Source organism: Erinaceus europaeus, chromosome 5 (assembly GCF_950295315.1).
Source record: "Erinaceus europaeus chromosome 5, mEriEur2.1, whole genome shotgun sequence".
In the NCBI taxonomy this organism is placed as follows: Eukaryota; Metazoa; Chordata; class Mammalia; order Eulipotyphla; family Erinaceidae; genus Erinaceus; species Erinaceus europaeus.
Genome location: NC_080166.1, coordinates 98,186,636 through 98,201,273, shown reverse-complemented (window position 1 = coordinate 98,201,273; position 14,638 = coordinate 98,186,636). Strand labels below are relative to the sequence as shown.

Below are 14,638 nucleotides of genomic sequence, written 5' to 3'. Positions count from 1 at the left end.
ATTTTCTCAGTTCCCCCCTCCCATATATCCTCACTTGAATGTAAGTAACTTCTAGAGAGGGTTACAGAGTGGGACAAATGAATGCCTAGATTTCTGCCTAGAAAAGCAAAAAAAGAGGAGGCTTCCAGGCAATGGTGAAGTACTAGATGATCATAATGAGCTTCCCAAGAAAGTTATCTCATGCTTTTAATAATGAACTCCTGGGGCTAACTTCAGATTAGTGGATCTGCTGCAAGATTACATTCTGAAGACTTTGAAAGTTGGATTTATTTAAAGACAATTGCCCCATTCCTAGGCTTAAAACTGAGCAGTGCATACCTAGGCCATATTTGTATAGCATCACAGAGACTTAGAAAATGGAATTGGCACTGAATCCATAGTCACAAAATACTGGTCAGATATTTTAATCTGACCTCAACTAAATAGAGTTCCTACTACAAAATATTAAAGCAAGGTCCATAAATGCATATATGACCTAGATTTTCAAAATCTAATATTTAGAATTTCTAGAATAAGATTGAAAACTACCCACCACATTTAGTATATATATGTACATTAATTCACATGTGAAAACATAGTCAAAAGCTGTCAACAGAGAGATGATTTAAGAGATTGTTCAACAAAGTATACTTTTGCAAATCAAACATATGTAAAAATGTTCAAAATTAAATCCATTAATAAACTGAAAATTCAAAGCATAAAGTATTACTTAATACTTAAAAATAAATATTTTAATATAAGAGTATCAAGTACTAGTAAGAAAGCAGAACATCTCATGTACTGAGTCATTGTGCAATATGGTACAGCCATCCTGAAAAATTGTTACATAATTGACTTCCACTTTTTGTATTTACCCCTCAAAAAGTAAAAGTTTATCTTTGCCTTAGAAACTTACCTTGAATGCTTAGAACTGTTGTAATTATAACTGCCAAAGGTAGGAGATCCAAGAATTTTTCAGTGGTTGAGTGGGTAGGAAAATGAATCTATATCTAGACGATAGAGTATTATTAAGGAATCAGACAAATATAAGTTATTGGCTCTCAGAATTTTGAATAAATCTTAAATGCCATATGAATGAAGAATGGATGATGAATGAAAGAAAGAAGAGAGAGAGAGAGAAGGTATCAAAAGTTATGAATTCAGACTTACATGATAACTCATCTGGGAAGGCAGGCCTCCTTTACCATGCAGCCTTGGTGCTGTGGTGTGTTTTCTGTTCTCCGTTGTCTATCTGAAAAGTTGACCCAGGAACAGTGAAACAGCTCGCTTGGACTGGCTGGTGCTTTGCAATGTGCACAGCCCTCTTTTGAGCCCATCTCCCACCTCATTGAAGGAAGCTTTGATGGGTGTTGTAGCTTCTCTCTCTCTCTCTCTCTCTCTGTCTCTCTCCCTGTCTGTATATCCGTCTATCTATTATCTATCTATCTATCTATCTATCTATCTATCTATCTATCATCTAAATACCTGTCATTTTTTAAAAAGTAAAGTGAGCTCAATGTAGTGAAACCAAGGCTGGAGGAAGCAACAAGCTCTGTGCTTCTATATATGATATATTCTCTGGAAAGATAAAACTTTAGTGGTGGAAAACAAAGCAGTGGTTGTCAGTGTGTATGGGTTCAGTACTGTGAGCTGTAAAGGAATGAGTAAGTTGGGAGAGTGATGAATTACTTTTGTGTCATTTTCTGTATTAGTCATTGCATAAATATAAGCATTAAATATAACTTAGGGAGCTGAAGACACATTGTTCTTGGGATATGATTGTTCATTTCCCTCTATGTTCATTTACAAATAAAATTTAAATAGTTACCTACTACACTTATGACCATGTTCATGCTGGTAAACTATTAGATTGCAAAGGGGAGGTTGTGTCTAATAAAATTTTAGAAAGCAGAACCCTTGGAGACAAATACACATACATTTCCCAAATGTCCATGTGAAACAAAGGCTTTTTAAAGTTGTCTCTGCCAATATGTGCATAGTGCTTTCTTCTTATTTCCCTGGCCACCCCAAATGTTAATTCTCAAAAGTCATTAAACATTTCCATGTCTTCTTGATTTATATCTCATGCTTCCTCTGTCTGGAGTTTTCCAGTTTCATATTCACCTTAATAATTCCTACCCTTTCTTCTAGAGGTCATTCAGTAATTTCTTCCATTGTGTACCTGTTCTATTTATTTTCTCCATGTTACACAGTAGAAGACTACCTCCTCATTCACTTAATTAACTACTGATTTCATAGTCCACTGAGTTGCCTCTACTTTATTACTTTTATAGTCTTTTAATTGTGTCTACTTAGCAAACCAAACAGCACCATGAGGAAACTTTATCTTGCTCATTTCACAATTTTTCCCATTTTTCCAGAAGTAGTTGTAGCAATGCAACAAATGTTTGATAGAAAAATTATAAATGAATGGGCTCAGTATTCTCTCCTTTTGCTATAAAATATCTATAAAATATTGTCCATAAAACCTTTTTCCCATTCTGTGATATGTGAAATATTTGAAGATGTGTTATTTACAAAAGCTGACAAAATAGATGAAATTCTTTCTCACATGAGAGTGTGCAATTTTGTTTTCATAACCAGTTTAGATACACTGAATAAACTCACACCCACTCTATCTGCAGTATTACTGCTAAGGCGTTAACCTCATTTCTAAAAGCAAAGTGAATTTATTTACAGGTTATGCCATTGAGAATAGAAAATGGTTTACTTATCCGAAATTATCTGGCACATTATTTGAAAGAAACCTGTTGACATACTTCTGTTTAAAATGAAGTGGAAATAGCTTTGCAAATTTATAGAACTGTTCCATGTGCACATGGAAGACTAATAATTAAGAGCAAAAACAGTCTTATTTTTGGTGGATTACTTAATTACATATTTGAGATGGTTAGTTCAGTGCTTGAAATCTATGAACTAAATGTATGTAAATTTACTGTACCTACAGCTGAAAAGAATCCTGTCTGTAAAATTCAATACAATAAATGAATGACCATTTTTTAATCACTCATTTACTACATTCAGAGTGCTATACCACAGTTGGAATGAAAGAACAAAAATACCTGAATACCTGTTTCCCACAAATTGGATACAATAAGAGTCATGATCAGATAGCTATTAATAGAAGGAAAACTCACAATTTCTTATATATCCAATACTACTCTAAGAGCTTTATTGATATGATATGATAAATATTAGTACTTTAAAACAAGCTAATGAAGTGGGCAATATCTGTTTTCTCTCCTTTTTTTTAAATTTGATATAACAGAAGTCAAGAGGAGTGGGGTTCAGTCAGTACTTACCTACATTGTCATCAGAGATTGTGTGTCCTTTGTGTAAGTGCTCTGCTCTAAGTGCTGGGGCTGGAGTAGTGAAAGAGACAGAGAAAACCCCTGTCCTATGGAGATAACATTCTCAAGAGGGTGACGGACTATAATCAGATAAATATGGAGTATATTCTTGACAGTGACAGCACTCTGAAGAAAAATAAAGCTGCTTAAGGAATAGAATTCTTCAGCTGAAGCATACCGTGGGATAGATTCTCTCTCTCAATTTATCCCCTGCCTTGAGTATTATATTCCAGCAGCATCAAACTACTGACCATTATTCTGTGCACTCTGTAATATTAATATTTATTTTATTGGGTAGAAACAGAGAGAAATCAAGAGAGAAGGGGAAGATATAGAGAAAGATAATTATCTGTTTCACCAGTTGTGAAGCTTTTTCCCTGCAGATGGGACCCTGGATTTGAACCCAGGTCTTTGAATATTGTAACATGGATGCTCTACTAGATTTTTAACCTGTTTTTACTGATTTTATGCATGGGATTTTCCTCCACTTTACTGATTCAACTTGCCTATGACTCTGAATATATATATATATATATATTTTTTTTTTTTTTCCCCACTGAGGCATGTTTAGTTTATAACACTTTATAAACTTCAGGTGTAGGACATCTGAGTAATTACTCTGTGATTGCCACAAAATTTTCATCCTCTACCACACGTTCAATCCATCCCACCGACCCAATTCACCCACTTCCCTTTTGCCTTTCTCTTTGGGTCGCCACCATTTTATTTTTGTAGTATGAGTTTGCTTTCATTTTATTTTGCTTCTGTGCCTTACTTCTTTATTTTCTGAATACAGCCATGTGATGTTTCTCCTGTTTAATTGTACCACTCAACAAAATCTGAACTATTATTCATGCTTCTAAAAATGGAGAGATTTTTATCTTTATATTTAAAATGTGCAGTACTGTGCCCTAGACTTTCCTATAGTCTTAATCTTTGAACTCTAGTGCAGGAGTCACTGAGAAATGAGTTCTATGATGCTGGCCATCTAATTTTAATAGTCATGATAATAACTTGGTTGGGACCAAATGTTGTTACACTTGAAATAGGTGATCAGATTTTATTGATTAATATGGTAGACATGATGAATTTATGCTAAATAAGGCATATTTTTATTTATTTTTTAAATTTCTTTATTGGGGAATTAATGTTTTACATTTGACAGAAAAATGCAATAGTTTGTACATGTATAACATTTCCCAGTTTTTTTTTTTAATTTTTTTACTGGGGAATTAATGTTTTACATTTGACAGTAAATACAATAGTTTCTACATGCATAACATTTGCCAGTTTTCCATATAATAATACAATCCCCACTGGATCCTCTGTCATCCTTTTTGGACCTGTATTCTTCCCCCCACCCACCCCAGAGTCTTTTACTTTGGCGCAATACAAATAAGGCATATTTTATATACCAAAACCAAAAAATAATTTTGAGACATTTTATTTTGTGTATAAGTGATGCAAATGTGTTATAAATATTTCCAATTGGGGCATAATTACATTGATTGTAATGTGTGATAAATAAATAGAAAACACTATCTTGACTCAAATATCACTAAGAAAAAAGAAAAAGAAAAGAAAGCAGCACAGTTCCAGAGAGGCTGTTTACTGAGTATGATGCCTGCACTACTTCTTCTTCTAGCGTTTGCCCTTCTTCCGTAGCCAGTCAACAGCGTCAGGTTGAGCCTGATGTAAAGTTTCGAGACCTCCTTTGAATCTGGAGAGGTGGCAGTCGTTGACTATGTGGGCCATAGTCTGTCTGTAGCCACAGGGGCAGTTCGGGTTGTCTCTGGCTCCCCAGCGATGGAACATAGCGGCGCACCGGCCATGGCCTGTTCGATAGCGATTGAGGAGGTCCCAATCATAACGTGCTAGGTCAAAGCCGAGTTGACGCTTGCAGGGGTCTGTGATGAGGTGTTTGTTCTTTACCTCAGCTGACTGCCAACTCTATTTCCAAGAGACTGGAACAGAGAAGTTCAGTGTAGGCGTAGGGGACCAGATTGGGTGACTGTGTGCACTAGTCAGATTCAGACTCCAGTAGTACCACTTGAGAGGAAGCATGAGTACTAAGAGCCTCTTTTCCTCTCTCTAGCTGAGGGAAATTGTGACTGAGTGACATTGCACATGCATAATTTCCCATTTCTGCCAAGAAAGAAGCACAGTTTTTTTAAAAAAACTATTAAGATGATTTTTGTGCCTAAATTTATACTTACTGCCTTTCTTAAGAGGTTTCTAAGTGAACCTGTTTTTTTTTTTATCTTTGTCCCTTTTGTTGATTTTCATAGCTTAATATACTAAACATTTGTTTACATGAAAATATATTCACACCTCTGTAAATATTCTAGTGGGATAGGATAAATAGTGTACATTAAAAGGAAATGTTTGTAAAAGTGACAGACAGGAATTTTGTTTTAAAATGCTTTTATGAAAGAATATTCCCATATTTTCCTGTTAGAAAATTACCCACACTTAAGTATCAGATCAACTTATTGATGTTAGGGCTATGAAGGGGTAACGTTATTTATGGATGGAAGTGATAAGACAATGATAGGATGAATGAATTTTGAAGTCAGTGAGCACATACTAAAAAAAAAAAAAAAAAGCCTAGATATTTCTTTTTACTGGATTGAAGAAAAGCCTTTAAAAAGAAGATTTAGCACATGTAGAGAAGTAGAAACATGAGGTGGGTTATGGACACATGACAGGAAATCTGCTCTGTAGTCCTCTTTAAAAAAAAAACAAAAACATTTGTTTATTTTCAAGCAAAGCACAGCTCAGCTCTGGGTTATAGTGGTGCTAGAGATTGAACCTGAAAGCTCTGACACCTCAAGCATGAACAGATCTCTTTAGGTAACTGTTATACTATCTCCCCGGGCCAGGGAGGGGCCTGTGTTCTTCCTTAGGAAAGTTTCCTTGCTCCCTTGCAATATTGTCTATTGCATGTCTACCACACAAGGTCTCGGCGTTATGGATCTTAACTCACTACATTTGTGAACGTATGCTCTTCTTTTTTTTTTTTTTTTCTTTTTTTCCTTTTTTGCAGCTAATAAAATACCTTTATTTTCAAATTAAGCAATGAATATTCCATCTTGAAGTATACTTTTTCTAATTCAAAGAAAAAATAACAAAATGATCAGTAGAGGAAAAAGTAACATACACTTTTGCTTAGAATATTTGTAGAGTTTTAAAAGTATTTAAAATTTGTAAATCCTAATAGGAAAACATTATTTCAAATGAACATTCTAATGGCAAACCAATGTAAAATCTAAGCTGCATTTGGGGCAGAGGGTAGGGATTATCTTCCAAGCACCCCAGCTTTCTTCATAAGAAGGTCAGAGGTACACTGTTTTGTATTATTGCGACATCCATTAAGTGATCTAAGTTGTGTTTCCTTTAACAAGGGTTTTGTCAGAAGGGCCTTAGGATTGACCTCCAAATTTGGCTGACAATTTACTGATGAGATTCATAACCTTTGGGTTGTTCTGATATTTTGACATATTTGATGGGTTCTGAGCAACGTCCTGGAAGGCCGCCATAACTTCTGGATTCTGCATGGCTGCAAGAACCTCTGGATCACTAAGAATTTCATTAAGTCCAGGCATTCCTGCCATTCCAGGCATGGCCCCTCCCATTCCAGGCATTCCTCCAGGAAAATTACCCATTCCAGGCATTCCCCCAGGAAAGCCACCTGGAAATGATCCATACTGGGCTCCTCCTGCTTGTCTTCTGGCATCTTCCTCCCTTTGTGCTCTCTCATGTTCTTCACGAGCTTTCTTAACCCTTTCTAGTCGTTCTTTGATTTCTCGCTCTTCACGTTTTCGCTCATACTTTCTTCGATGTTCTGCAATCTTTTGGGCCCTTGGTTGAACTTCTTTCAGCATTGCACTAGCATCATCATCATAATCCAATTTACATGCAAGAGCAAGGTCATGGGCTGCTTCTTCCCAATGGCCCAGCCCTCTCCACTTATAGGGTTGAGCTGAGTCAGGATTTATTTCAATAGCTCTGTCACAGTCTCGGATGGCAGCGTTTGGCTTCTGTAATTTGATGAAGACACTGGCTCTCTTGGCATATAAAATTGCCAATCGAGGATTTAGCTTGATGGCATCTGTGAATAACTCAATTGCTTTCTGAAATTCACCATCATTTAGGGCATCAATGGCAGCCACTTTTTTATCATTTGCCTGATCCAGCATCTCCTCAGTTACCTCTACATTTTCATCTCCCATTTCTTGAGGAGCATCAGTATCTGGTTCAATCACACCTTCATTATCTATTTCTAGATCACTTTCCTCACTTGATAGTTCATCTGTCTTTATGTTTTCCTCCGTCTCGTTACTATCTGTTTTTTCTTCCTTGGCATTTTCTTCTGATTTAGTTTTGTAGGTTGCAGGTGGTATCTTACCCCCCATGCTCTCCACCCACTTCCTCAGGAAGCGCATTTCCTCGGTGTGCAGGAAGCTTGGGTCCTGCCTACACATCTTCACGAAGGCCTGGAGCTCGTTCACTTTGCGGGGGTCCATGGTTGGGAAGCAAAGGGCGCGGCAGAGAGGCGGCGGCGGCTGGGTCCCGGGCGCTGACACTGGCTCAGCGTGACCGAGTAAAGGGGGTGGCTGCCGCGAGGCCGAACAGACCAGAAGCTCCCCGGCCGCTGGCTCCGCCCACCAACCGAACGTATGCTCTTCTAATGGGCTCAGGAAACCACTTAAGGTGTTTTACAGATCAGCCTCAATGTTAATGTAAATGAGATCCATATAATTATATTTTTCCATCTTCTTCTGGAGCTGTTTACTCTCATTTGACTTTTGGTCCTTTGCCTCTGTGTTTTGGGACACTATCTCATTTGGATCCCACTTATAATAACTACCTCATCATAGTTACATGGATATATGGACACTGTCAATATGGATTCTTGCAGAAGGATCCATAACCTCTCTAACAGACTATGAAAATTCACCTATTTCCACTAGCAAGTGCCACATGGTGTGGGTATCAATGCCAATAGCACATCTCCCCACCCCCAAATCAGAAGTCTTAGTCTATGCCTTCTGTGTTGATTCTCAGCTACTTTTTTCTGTGGGATGCTCAGTTGTTTCCTGTCAGAAATGCAGGGAGATTGGAGGGCAGCAGGGGGGCACTGTGATATGTGGGCCTCTCCAAACATTGAATTTCTTCTTTTTAACCACTGTAATTTAATTTTATAACCTTAATTAAAATCTTCAATCAGATATAGATTGAGATCCTACAGAGAGTATATTTTGGGTCGGGGAGACAGCTAGCAGGAAGACTGCACTCTTTACCAAGAGCAAAGAAAGACCTGGGTTCAAGTCCCCTGCCACTACACAAGAAGGGGGAGCTGCAAAAGCAGTGGACAATGTTGTAGTATCTCTGTCTACCCCCTCTCATGCTCTTCTGTCTCTCCACCTAGCTCCTGTTTTCTCACATTCTATATTTAGAAAGAGTATGCATGAGAGGGGTGGAATTGTGCAGATGAAGCCCCAGCAAAAACCTTTATTTTAAAAAAAAAAAAAGAAGAAGAAAAGACAGAAAGAAAAGAAAAACAAAAAAATCCTTACAATGAGTCCCTGTAAGTTTTTCTATGTGTTTATTTTGGCTCTTAAAATTCCTGAATAGTGGTTTCATTTATATTCTTTTTAAAAACATTTGTTTATTTTAATGAGAAAGATCATAGAGACAGAGAGAAGGAATCCTGAGTATTGCTTAGCTGTGGTTTATGATGGTGCTGAGGACTGAACATGGGCACTCAGAGCCTCAGGCATGAAAGTCTTTTGCATAAGCATTATGCTATGCTCCAGCCCCATTCATATTCTTAGTAGTTTGTCCTATTTTAATTATGCTGGGGTTTTCTTATGTATAATCTGTTCTTTACAGATTCAATTTTCAGGAGCTCTGTTTTCTCTCAAATGACTTTTGGTCATTTGTCACTGCATTCTGGGACACAATCTCAAATTTTGTGTTCCATGGTCCGGATAGGATTAATTGTAAATCCATTTTTTCCTAATGGTGCAATTGCAGATTTTAATTGTGCTGCTTTTTTCCATTAGTGCAGTTCTCCATAAATATGTATTAGCAACCTCATTGTTAATGACATTGCATTTGTTATCTAGGGGGTCTTCTTATGAAGCAATTAGACACTTACTTTAGAAAAATCCGCTGTCCTATTTCTTAAAAAAAAAAAAAAAAAAAAAGTGTGTATGTTAAGATCTGTTTCTGTTGCCTGAAGTATCCTGTCACCCAAAACTGTAACATTTCTGTGAATATCTTTGGAAACTGTTTCTTCTGTTTCTCTTTTCCCGTAGACTTCAAGTTTCTTTCTTTCTTTTTTTTCCTCCTTTAACCTATAGAAATGCAGATTAACTAAATTATCATTTTTTAAAAATTCTGAATTACAGTTGTTCACTACCTGTGATGCTAAACACTTTGACATTTCCCACTGAAGAAATTAGGGTAAAACTGCAATTAACAACTTCAGTGTTTCCTGACCATCTCCTAATTCCATCTCCTGCACCCTTCCTGGTGGTTATTTTGGCTCTCACTAGGTAGGTTCTGCTTGCTGTAGAGGCAGAGAGATAGAAGCTACAAACTGTTTCAAAACATATAGATAGCATAATGGCTATGGAAACAGACTCTCATGCCTGAGGCTCTAATGTCCCAGGTTCAATCCCTTTACCACCATAAACAGAGCTGAACAGTGCTCTGGTAAAAACAAACAAACAAAAACCCATATCCTCCCAGGAATAAGATTCTGGGTCAGAAAACTAGATGGCTTGTTTCTGATACCTCAAAGATGGAACCAGACATTAGAAAAAGAATGTGAGAGCACATAGTGAAACATACTGGACATGGTGTATTACAGTAAGGCAAAGGACTCTGGACAGGAAGGAGGAGGGAGTATAGGGAGAAAATTTTGGGAACCTATACATAATGAAATTATATGCATATGCCAATGATTGCACTGTGACGCATTAACCACCTCAATAAAATAAAGAATGTGTGTGGGGAACCCTAATCTTACTTAAAATTAATGGGTTTGTCATAATTTCAATGGCAAAATATGCATCAATAAACTCTTGATAATTTTATTTTTCGAATTTAATCCCTCCCCCTAATATTTAATTGGAATATCTCCTAGTAGTATTCATTGGGTTCTAGGTGACTACGTTTCTCTTATTTCATTGTGTTCTGTGAAAATGCATGTATTTCCCTACTTCCAGGTCACCTTAATTCTTTAGTTGACTAGTACGGAGAAACTATAGATAGAAAGGTCAGTTAATTCCAATGCTGTTTAAAATTAAATCGTTAAGGCAATAAATAAGGAGATTCTTTTAAAATATAGTTGTATGTGAAAATTCAAATCAATGAAATATATGATAAATATTATGTTAGCAAATAGGCAGGACAGACTTTTTGAGGAAGTAGTCAACCTAATATTCTGTATTTCACCAGTCCAGATGTTGGTCACTAATTTTCTTTCTTCTATTTCCCCTATGCCAATAGAGAGTGAGTTTGTCTCTGTTTTCAATAATCATTTAGAAAAGGAGGGGTGGCATCACATTATTCTTTCTTTGGAGATTAATGATAGTCAATCATCTCAAATTCGCATGGATTATTGCTGCCTTCACATTAATTTATGCTCAATTAACACATTCAGAGCCAGTTTTCTGGGGGATTTTTAGCTAACTGGCTTTATAAGTTCTGGCTCTGAAAGCTTCATTTTGCATCTGATGACTGTTAATATGAGGAGCGACAGTCCTTTTGCTCTTACTGTAGTCTTTGGGGCTTTGGTTTTGTTCATAAAATGAACAGGACCAGCATGTGGTGGCAAGGGCTGTGAGCAAGTTCCTGGCTGAGAGCCACATTGCTACATCCTGGCAGCTGTCTCCCACACAAGATGTTAAGACTCACACCTGAGCAGCAGGGTCACCATGCTGGTGCAGTATGGGGGTCACCCAGAAGAAGACACTAAGGGACAGGAGAGGACAGTCTGTGAACTTGAATCTGTGAGCTATTGTACAAGGAGCCAGGGAATCAGCAGGCTATGCTTTCCTGTGGTACAAAGCAACAGGAAGATGGCTTTTTTCCTGTCAAACCTTCTAGAAATAACCCATTAGGAAACACTGATGATGCACTTAAGACATTAGTTTATATAAAACATACAATTCATTTTTGTCTAATATTTGAGTGAAAAATGAATTTATAATAACATAAATGGTATACATTCATTATAAATTATTTTACATAGGCTACTGTCATATTTGTGGATCAAGATAATATCTCTCTCTTTTTTTTTTTTTTTTGTCACCAGGGTTCTTATTAGTGCTTGGTGCCTGCACCATGCATAAACTACTCCTGGTGACCACTTTTTCTTTTTTAATTTTATTTTAGTTTTCTTTTTTTTTTTCTACATGACAGAGAAAAATTGAGAGGGGAGGGTAGGTAGAGAGAGGGAGAAAAAAATATAGACACCTGCACAGTCCTGCTTCACCTCTTGTGAAGTGACCCACCCCTCTACCTGGCTGCAGGTGGGGTAATATAGGCTCGAACCAGAATCTTTGCACAGATCCTTCTGCTTTTCACTACATGTGCTTAATACGCCCCTGTCTGACCCCCTTCATCTTTATTTTTCTCTTTTACTATTTGGTAGGATAGAGAGAAATTGAAAGGGGAAGGAGAAATAGGGTGAGAGGAAGATCAACACTTGTAAACCTTCATTCAGGTCTGCTTCTAGTGTCCTCTCTGCAGGAGGGGAGCAGAAGCTCGAACCTGGGTCTTTGCATGTGATAATAATTGCACTTAACTAGATGTCCCACTGCCAGGAACCTCTTCTATATTTCTTAAAATGCTCTAGATAAGTATTTCTTCAGATTTAAAAATTACAGTATATAAATTTTTTTCCTGTTAGTTTAATGTTGGCTAAGAGAGATTCAGTAGCAGATTTTATGAAATATCATGTGAACATAGATTGACTAAGCATTGATAGTGATTTAATTAATATTAGATGATGAGTATAAAGAAAGAAGATAAGGCTAGAGGCTTAGAAAGGACAACACCTTTGCTTTTTCCTCCTGCGATGTATTAATTTGTGAACTTTCACTGTCTTTTTTGAGTTAAAACCAGTGCCATCCTAATATATGGTTCTCTCACATACAGCCCATGTTTTCATGTCAGGAATAATTCCCAGAGACTGGAAAACAGGAAATGTGCTACAGAGATTCCATGGTACAGCATAATTACTTGATGTACTATTCTACTGATCATTGCATATTTATCAACAAGCCTAAAGAAACATATCAAGAGACCGTATCTCCTATTCAATGTTCAAGTTCAGATAAGAAAACATGGGGGGGGGGGCATCCAGGAGGTGGTGCAGTGGATAAAGCATTCAACTTTCATGCATGAGTTTGATTCCTGGAAGCACATGTTCTAGAGTGATGTCTGGTTCTCTCTCTCTCTCTCTCTTTCTCTCTCTCCTTTCCTCTCCTCTCTTCTTCTCCTATCCTTCTCACAAGTAAAGTATTTTTAATAAATGAATAGACAATTATTTGGTTAAGTTTAAAAAAGAGAAAACTTGGGAGGATTTAATACAAAAAATATATAGATATACTGCTTGTCTTTGTGATTTCCATAGACAATCCAAGAGACTGTATGTGAATTTACCTCTTACCTTAGCCTCAGTCAGTAGATGGGGTGGGTATTCTATGGCTTCAAATCTAGAAATAAAGAAGTGGAAAGACAGAAGTCAGACAGTGTACTCTGACTGCAAAATAAGCAGTGACATGCAGGAATCTTGGCATCCAATCCAGAGCTTTAAAGTACTCGTAATGTGCACTTGGATTGACTAAACTCTGATAATGATTTATGTAGATTTAGGTAATAGGTCAAAAGAAAGAGAACACAGCTTAGCAAGAATGCTACCTTTAACTGTTCATACTGCGTTGCGATGTTGACTCCAAGATAAAGGAGTCAGATGCTTTGTGGGGAAAAAGAATGCCTAAATCGATGTATGATGCTTTTAGCTCGGGATGACTTTGATGGAACTACCTTCTAGATCAGAACAGCAGATGAATCACATTCATAATCTTCAACAAAAACCCCAAGAAATGCATTGTAGTAAAGCATGCCAAGTTTGTAGTGACAGCAAACCTTAAACAAGTGAAAAGTACTTACCTTAAATAAGTAAGACTACGGTAATTAAATATTACAGCTATCTTCAATTGTTGGTATGCTTTTAAATTCTGCTTCTAAGACCCCTTCTGTTTCATTGGTTTAATTCCCCCCTGTTTAACACTGTATTCTATTTACATAACCACTGTTAACTAAGCACCACCCTGCCACCAGGGCATTGGTTTAATCTTTAAAAGGATCAGGATAAAACTAGGTATTTATTTATTTATTTATTCATTTGACAGCATTCTTACTTATTCTTGGCCATTTTTTATTCTCTTAAAAATAAAAAGATGCAGGGGTATTGTAATTAAAAAATAAAAGACTTCTGGGGTGCAATTTAAACAATCAAGAGGTTTATTACATCGAGGTTCAGCATATGGAACAGTAGTATTATTTAGGTACAACAAGACAGACATATTGCCTGTTAATCATTGTGGCTGTCGAGGAAAGATTCTTTAAGCTAAGTTTACTGAGCTCGGCTACACGTGTTGAGTCTCTCTGGTGAGAATGGTAGCATTGCAGGTCCTCGGGAGTGGAGGAAAAGAGGGAGCCAGAAAACAGAGGGAGCGCTAAAGTCCACAACCTGACAACCTGACATCAATCTTGTGCTAATTACATTCGTCCGCTGTATGCTAATAATGTTCCTCAGCCTCAGCTATTTAATTATTACATCCCAAATTCCAGTTTACATACTGTATCACAACAGAGGGAAACCATAGTACCACTCCATCATCCCTGAAATATGCCCTTGATCTGTAGTGCTCTATTATTCCTTCAGGGCTTGAATTCAGAGCCTAGAGTGTTGGTATGCTTCTAGTTCTGCTTCTGGGATCTAGTTCTGCTTCTGTTACATTGCTTGAGATTGTGGTCTATTTACATGATCTTTCTGTTACATTGGTTTGGTCTCACTCCCCCCACCTCCGGGAGATTTGGTTTAGCCCCTGCTAGTTTCGCACTTCTCCCTTCTCCCCGCCCCCCACCCTATGTACTTCCTGAGTTCCTGACTCTGTGGCTGGGAGAGAAAGACGGGGGAGAAAGATGGAGGAGCACATTGTGTGGTGATTAGGTTGTTTAAAGTTTAAACAATAAAATGTGGA

At 37.3% G+C, this 14,638-nt stretch overlaps 2 protein-coding genes across 2 annotated transcripts in view; one reads left to right on the top strand and one right to left on the bottom strand.

Moving 5' to 3' along the window:
- The window catches only part of GPC5 (glypican 5), a 1,586,725-nt gene that overhangs the window by 1,186,428 nt on the left and 385,659 nt on the right, over nt 1-14,638 (top strand). The gene's annotated exons all lie outside the window — the stretch shown is intronic.
- LOC103110594 (hsc70-interacting protein-like) lies at nt 6,443-7,934 on the bottom strand. The gene has a single exon (XM_060191577.1). It carries the CDS (start codon nt 7,874-7,876, stop codon nt 6,773-6,775), a length of 1,104 nt encoding a protein of 367 aa, XP_060047560.1. The 5' UTR covers nt 7,877-7,934; the 3' UTR covers nt 6,443-6,772.

What these genes read in the sequence shown, in the direction of transcription:
- LOC103110594 (XM_060191577.1), bottom strand. Translation starts at nt 7,876, where the DNA reads ATGGACCCCCGCAAAGTGAACGAGCTCCAGGCCTTCGTGAAGATGTGT.